Raw genomic sequence first — 7508 nt, 5'->3', positions numbered from 1 at the left:
GATTAGTATCAGTTTCTACTACAGGTGCGATAAATACAGAGTTTTGCTTGAAAGGTATCGGATAAATTTTTGTTATTTTCCATTCGTTGTCTTCTGAAAACGATACAGTTATCATATATATGAGTTTGTTATCATTTGTCCATAATTTTAGTTTACTTAGATCTAGAATTAGTAGAAAGTTTTGAACTGAAAGATCGATATGATTACTCATAAAGTTTTGCTTCGTTATTTGGTCGAGTGTTGTTAAGAATTGTTTGGGTTCCATAATTTGCGGGTTTATGATTCCTTGTTTTCCTGATACTATAGTGTTAAAAATTTCGTCGATGTTAATATGGAGCTCCGATATGGTAGATTCAGTCTGAATTAGTAAAGAGATCAATATTTCGTTTTTCTCGTTATGGTTTTCAATCTTGCGTATGACATTGCTAACGTTCTCGAGTTGATTCGTCTTAGCATAGTCTAGCAAGCGTTTGATAAGTGCGGTTTGATTACTGAGGATCGTTTTTATTTTATTGTTGGAGTCAAATAATGTGTAGAGGATGAGTCGAGTCCGTGATGATTGTGGTTGGTGGCTGTAGATGTCGCTGCTGGGGGTACTGCTATATTTTCTTCCTATTTAGAATCGTGGAATAAAAATCGGACTTCGGTCGCCGGGATTCGATCCCGCGTTCCGAATGTTCGTAACCTTTTTTTTTTTTTGTACGTGGAGAAATCCTCATGGACACTCCGCTGCTGCAATAATCGCGTAACAGCAGAGTAGTGTCGGACTCCTACCGACTAAAACTCCACGATGACCACCTTATGCGCGTGACAGGGGTGCTCCAAGAACCTCTTATGAATTAACTTCAGTTGCATCCCCTTCTCGCGTTCTCTTGTTCGAGCCGGCTATTGAGTAGGCGTTAGGGGGAGGTCGTTGCCCCTAGCGCTGTCACTTCTTCTGGCCGTAGTCCGTTGGGGTGGTGGCGGGGCGGCTCTGTGGCCTCCGACTTCGCAGGGGAGACTCTCAGGCCCAGTTCGTTCACGGCACGGATCGCACAGGCCGTTGCGATTTCGCCAATGCGCAGCGTCTCGTGCCAGCCACGACCCTCGACCAGGATTAGGGTGTCGTCCGCATAACATATCATGGCCGCGCCTGGGGGTAGCGGACATCGCAGTACCTCGTCGTACGCAACGTTCCATAGTATGGGGCCCAGCACCGAGCCCTGCGGGACGCCACGCTCGACGGATCGCTTTTCCTCTCCTTCCTTACTGGTGTAACACACCCACCTGTCGTCGAGGTAGGCTCGGATCAATCGGACGAGGTAGCTGGGAACCTCGAAGTGCTCCAGGGCCGTCACTATCCTGTCCCATGGCATGGTGTTGAACGCGTTGACGATGTCCAGGGAAACCGCCAGCGCCACGCCTTTCCGGGAGACCATGTCCTCCGCAATCGCTCGTACGCGTTTGACCGCGTCAATCATCGAGCGCCCCTTCCGGAAGCCGTACTGGCTTTCGTGCAAACCTGGCACTTGGCCCGCTATGTGTCGTTCCAAGCGGGCGGCGACTACCCTCTCGAGTAGTTTGCCGACCTCGTCCAGTAGGCATATCGGCCGGTACGCTGACGGCGAGGTCGTCGGTCGGCCCTCTTTATGGAGCAGGACCAGTCTCGTCGTCCGCCACGCCCGGGGGTAGACTCCCTCCCTCATGCATCTTGTGAAGAGGTGCCGGAGTCTGGGGGCCATGACCCCCATCACTTCCCCCCAGATCCGGCTAGGGATTCCGTCCGGGCCCGGTGCCACGTTGCGGGGGGTCATTCTTCTGGTAGCCTCCCATATCTCCTCCTCCGTGACTTCCCAGTCGTCCCTCCATTCCAGCGGTCGTGTCGTTTCCCGTGGCCGTTCCACCGCTCTGTTTTCTTGTGGGAGAAAGAGCGTTCCGGTGATCCGCGTCAGCAGCGCAGGTTCCATCTCCGTCGTTGTCAGGGGGCCCTTCGCGCGTAGTTTCTGTGTCACCTTCCTGTATGGCCTTCCCCATGGGTCCGACTCGACTGTTTCGACCAGTTCGGACCAAGCACGGTCCTTCGCTTTTTTAATTTCCTTTTGTAGCGAGCGCTGTAGCGCGCGGTACGCCCGGTAGCGCAAGGAGACTTCTTCTTCGTCGCGTCGTCGCCAGCGGCGGGCCCTTAGGTACTGTCTTCGGGCCCGGACACATCTCGTCCTCAGTTCCACGATGTCGGGGTTCCACCAGTAAACTGCTCTGCTTCGCACCGTGCCCGGTGTGGCCCGTGGCATGGATGCGTCGCAGATTGTTGTCGTGGCTTGGCGGAGGTTCTCGGCCTCCTCTTCCACGTCTGCTTCGGTCGTCGTTGTCGAGGCCTCCCAGCTCCAAGCTGTTGCTATAGCAGCCGCTCGGAGTAGATCTTCATTCCTTTCTTTTATTTTCCATCTGGGCGGTGGGCGCGCGCGCCTCCCCCTCGGCGGGCCGTGCCCGTCGTTTGTCGTCGGCATTCCAGGTCCAGGTGCGTCCACCTCCATGAATATGTAGAGGTGGTCCGACAGCGTCTCGACCCCTTGGGCCACTCTGCAGCCTGAGATCCGCCTGAATGCCTCGGGGGAGGCCCATGTTATGTCAACAATGGGCTCCCTCTGCACGTCACGCAGGTACTGGTCGAGCCCCTGTTCACTAACAGAAGTCCAAGTCCCGCGGCCCAGTTTGATAGCGTGCGGCCGCGCGCGTTGGTCCTGGCGTTCCCCCATTCCGTGAAGTGCGCGTTGAAGTCTCCCAGGACGAGCACTTGTCGGGGGAGTCGTCGCCTGACGCAGTCGCCAACTCCGTCTAGGAATTCCTCGAACGCTGCCCGTCCGCTGTTAGGTGACACGTACACCCCCACCACCATCATCCCTGCCCACTCGACCGCGGCGTATCCGTTGCCGCGTTCCAGCAGGGCTCCGTGGGCGAACGCCCCGGGCGTTGATGTCCAGGTGACGGCAACCATTCCGTCCGTGTCTCCGACCGACTCCGGGGCATCCAGAACTCTGTACGGTTCCGCCACCACCGCTAGGGCGACCGTGCTCTCCCGGATGGTTTGGTGGAGCAGGTCTTGTGCTCGCCTTGACCTTCGCAGGTTAGTCTGGAGGATGCGCATTCTCAGTTCTTTGGTGTTCTTTCCTTGTTTGTGGCTTCCTCCGTGCCTACCTCCTTGTTCGCGGGCTTAGGGTCGCTTTGCGACGGGGAGCCTTTCTCGCTGCCTCATGCAGCCGTGGATCCGCGGGCGGCTCCTTTCGTTCCTTTCTTCGAGGGGGCGCAGGCCGGTCCCCCCATCCTGTGCACCGACGGTGTTCCAAGCGCCTCGCAGAGCAGGCATTTCGGGCTCGCAGTAGTGCATGCTCTCGCCTGGTAGCCTGGTTCGTCGCATCTGAAGCACAGGTGCCCCTTGTCCTCCTTGGCGGTGCAGGTCTTCCCCGTGTGTCCTATCCCAAGGCACCTGTAGCACTGCAACGGTCTCCGTTCGATGGCTTCGACCTTCGCCGTCGACCAGCCTATGGCGACCTTTCCAGCCTGGGCCAGTTTCCTCACTGCACTGGCAGGGCCTCGTATCCACACGGTGCCAAGTCCGTTCCGGGCGGGGCGGATTTCTCCCAGCCGGATGTCCTCCGGCTTGCAGCCGCTCTTCCTCGCCAGGGTGTTCTGGATTTCCGCCTTGGTGGCCGCTATGTCTATCAGGGACACCCTTGCCTCCGCGGCTCGGAAGGGTGTCGCCACGCGGACCTCGTTCGGGTCCAGAGCCCGCGTCAGCTGTGCTGCGAGCGCTGCGGCCTTCTCCCTTCCCTGGTCCTCGGGGACCTCTAAGATGACGCCTCCGGCGATGGTCTTCCGCATCCTCATCGTGTTGATTCCGAGCTCGGTCAGGGAGACACTGTCCTTGGCCGCAGCCAGCACCTCCGCGTAGGATTGGCTCGATTTGTCCGTCAGGGTGATTGTTACCGCTGACGTTCGCGGTGCGCGCGGGAGGGGCCCCCTGCCTCCCCCTCTTCGTGCGTTCTCCAATCCACTCTCCGGAGTTTCCCTCTGTCTTACCGCCCCTGTCTCGGGGATCAGCTTCGCCGGCTGCTTCTTTCCTGCTTCCTTCTTCTTTCCGCTTCTTTTCCTTTCAACCGTCTGCCATTCGATGACAGCTGTTCGGCCTCCCTTGGGCGCTGGGGCGTTTGGGGCTCCAGGCTCCATCCCTCTCGTGTTCGCGGCAGGAGCGACCTCCTTTCCTTCTCCTTTTTCTATTCTCTGCAGTCGTTCCTCCAGTCGGTGCAGCAAGGATCTCATCTCCTCTGCATGGTGTTTGACTGCAGCGAGACGCGCCCTGTAGCTGCTCTCATCCGCGGTGGGGCGCGAGGCCGGCTCTTTTCGGAGTGCCTCTACCGCCGCCTCCAGTGTTGCTATGCGTCTTTGCGCTATAGCGAGTGCGTCGGTGACAGGGTCCGTTCTCCTCACTATTTCGGTCACGCCCGCGGTGATGGTTCTCGCCGCCTCCTTCAGGGTTTTCACCTGCGTGTCCTTGTGGTTGCGGGGTGCCTCGGCAGCCTTGGCCACCTCGGCGGCCCGGCGAATCAGTTTGGCTCCTATGTCCGCCGTTGTGGCTGTTCTCATTTCTTCAGCCGGGTCCGCGGGGAGTTCGGGGGATTCGTTGGCCTTCTTTCTCTTCGCTCGGGGTGCTTCTCTGGCGGGGGTTTCCTCCTCCTCTGTTGTTTCCTCAGTCCATATTCCCTCCTTGTCCAGCGTGAAGCGGGAGAGTCCCTCCTTTGGCGGCATCGCCTTCGTCATGCTCCTGGTGCTGACGTGTGGCAGCTCCGCAGCCAGTTCCGTTTCCCTTCGTCCCCTAGCGTTTTCCTCTACCTCCTTCCCTTTCGCCATGGTTGCGTCTGTTTCCCCGTTGGGCGGGAAATGTCGCTCGGTCAGCACTTGCCACTCTGCCAGTCGCTGTCACTTTCAAGTGGCCCGCGCGAAGCGCTTCGGCGCACGCGCCAATATGGCTGCGTCTGGGTAGTTTCTCGGGTAGCCCGTGTAGCGGCGCTGTTGTCACGCGTCCTAATATGGCTACTCCACCGTCCTAACCTCACACTTGGTTGGTTTTGCTTTAACTCCTTGTCCAAGCCAGACTTCCCGTATCCACATCCGCTTTGCGTTCACGGGCACTAGTCCTCCACTCTGGTTACCTCCCTTGCCCAAGCTCTCCAGTTTTCCGGAGATTTCGATTACGCTCGCAGCTCCGTCCTCTCTACGTCTGCCTCCCATATATCCCCCCACTACTTTCCCCGAAAGTTCGTAACCTAATGCGTTAACCACTGCGCTACCGTCGTCCGTTAGTTGTTTATGTCGAGTAGCGGTATTTGTGCTGTGTCGAGTGCCGCTACAAATGTATCAATATTTTCGTTAATGAGTTCTAGATCTTTTTCGAGGAGAGTTCCGAATAGAGTTTTAGATTCTGAGCCTATGACGTTGAGCAGTCCGCGTTTGCTTCTATAATGTAATGCGTATAATATGAAAAAATATATGAAATATCCAAGGTATAGTTTTATTAAACTTACTTTTTATAATGCTTCGTAGGTAAAACAATTTTCTATCCAGATTCCACTTTCTCAATTATATTTTCAAAAATGCTCGATAAGGAGTACAATTTTCTACCCAGGTTGTACCTTTCTAATTATATCTTCCAAAATTCTTGATAGGTGAAACAATATTCCACCGACGATTTACTTTTTTAATTGTATCCCCAAAAATATGGACCTGCTTAACGTTTAGATATTATTATTTTTTTCGTTGTTACTTGATACGGCTAGCAATTAAATAGTGAGAATAAGAAGAATTGGAAGTGCCATTTTCGAAAAAGAATTTTGTTTCTCCTTGAAGAGGTTGTTTGTATGAAGGTTAATATCACTAAATATGAAGGGAAGTGTAATCATAATAATTCGTACAGTTTTTAACGTTTCAGTTTACACGTTTTTACGTGATATAGGTTGTGTATGATGTATGTTATACGATTAGTTCCCTAAATTAGACTGTGTGCACCATGTGCCAGCAAACTCCCTCCATCGTGCTTGAACATGTGCGTAGATAAATCTGCCTCGATTATCCCATCAGATAAGAAAATCTCTACTGACCTTCTTAAGCAAACTACATAATGGACTTACATATCTTCTCTTAAGATATAAAGAAGATATTTTTTTTATCGTTAATTAACAGATCTTTGAAACGATAGAATAGAGATATCGTAAAATTATATAAAGTATTATAATATGCGTAATAAATAAGTATCGTTATATTTTTCTAATAAATAACATTCCCATAAACAAACAATTTCTCATAAACAGTCGTTTCCCAGAAAGCTTTAGTTTCGATACTGGCAACTTTATCTACTTCCGCTCTTCAATTATGAAGGATTAATCTTTACGAAACTTTTGGAACGGCTGAAGATTTCTCACGATGAAACGCGACGAATTCGATACAAACTACGCGGAAATAAAGACAGCTGCGATGGAGGATCGCGGGATTGATATTAATTAATTAATCTGTGGCAACCATTATATCGATTCGTTACGTTATTGCGACAGGCCACGCAACATTTTATTGCTTCTGTTTCTACAATTTAATTACAAAGTATTCAATTTCCCGTTATAAACAAGGAAAGGACTGCAAGTTTGTACAGCTTTTATCAAGATTACGTGCCATTGAACATATCGATTGATTGACTTCTCATGTTTCGTATTAATCGACATCCGATATAGCTATGGGACCTGGAATATTGAAATATTGGGAAGTCAGTTATATTCAGGTGTTCTATAGATTTGACGTATAAGCCTTGTAACATGTACTTCTTTATCAGACGTTTACGAGATACTGAACGATGGCTACGCTTGTAGTATCCAAAAATTTTACGTCGATTTATAATCGAAGATTCGATCAAACTATAGATAGATTTGAATATTCTACGAATTGAATTTAATATTAAGAATTTTAGTTGTATAGATCATCGACGAAAGTCTGTTACACGGGCCCTTTCAACAGTTCTATACACACTTCTATTATATATTTTATTTTTTAAAAATAACGCTTTGGCATGATCAAGGATCGGAAGTATAAAAAATAATTGTGACAATTCGAGCAGTGAAAGCCTCTAGAGTAACATTATATTAGTCTCTATAGCGACATTGTGGTACCGTGTCATTTTCAAAGTTCTCAGAATTGGTACTGTATCCGATTTCAATGTTTAATATTCTTCCCGGGTCCTGGAAGAATTTCTTCAAAACTACGTTAACCCATGAAGAATCAACCAACAGTTTCTCATAATGCCGTTTTATCCACATCCTTTGAAACTCATGAAATTGTAGAATCCAGATAGAAAAAGTAGAGACGAAGTAAACGCGAAGCTCATCCTTGGAATTGCTTGTCGTGGTGATAATGTTAACAAATAGAATTCGATAACGCAAATTCATTGGGGAAAAGGTGACAGATGAAATTCGCTAACGCAACGTTGCCCG

General features: G+C 50.8%; 1 protein-coding gene across 1 annotated transcript; it reads right to left on the bottom strand.

The window, feature by feature from the left end:
- Positions 1-2602: 2602 nt before the first annotated feature.
- On the bottom strand, positions 2603-3124 carry LOC117162608 (uncharacterized). The gene has a single exon (XM_033344444.2). The coding sequence runs from the start codon at positions 3122-3124 to the stop codon at positions 2603-2605; it is 522 nt and encodes a 173-aa protein (XP_033200335.2).
- Positions 3125-7508: the final 4384 nt, after the last annotated feature.

This window comes from Bombus vancouverensis, unplaced genomic scaffold (genome assembly GCF_051014615.1).
Source record: "Bombus vancouverensis nearcticus unplaced genomic scaffold, iyBomVanc1_principal scaffold0077, whole genome shotgun sequence".
Taxonomy (NCBI): Eukaryota; Metazoa; Arthropoda; class Insecta; order Hymenoptera; family Apidae; genus Bombus; species Bombus vancouverensis.
Note: the sequence above shows the minus strand (reverse complement) of the source record. Positions and strands in the feature narration are given on the sequence as shown.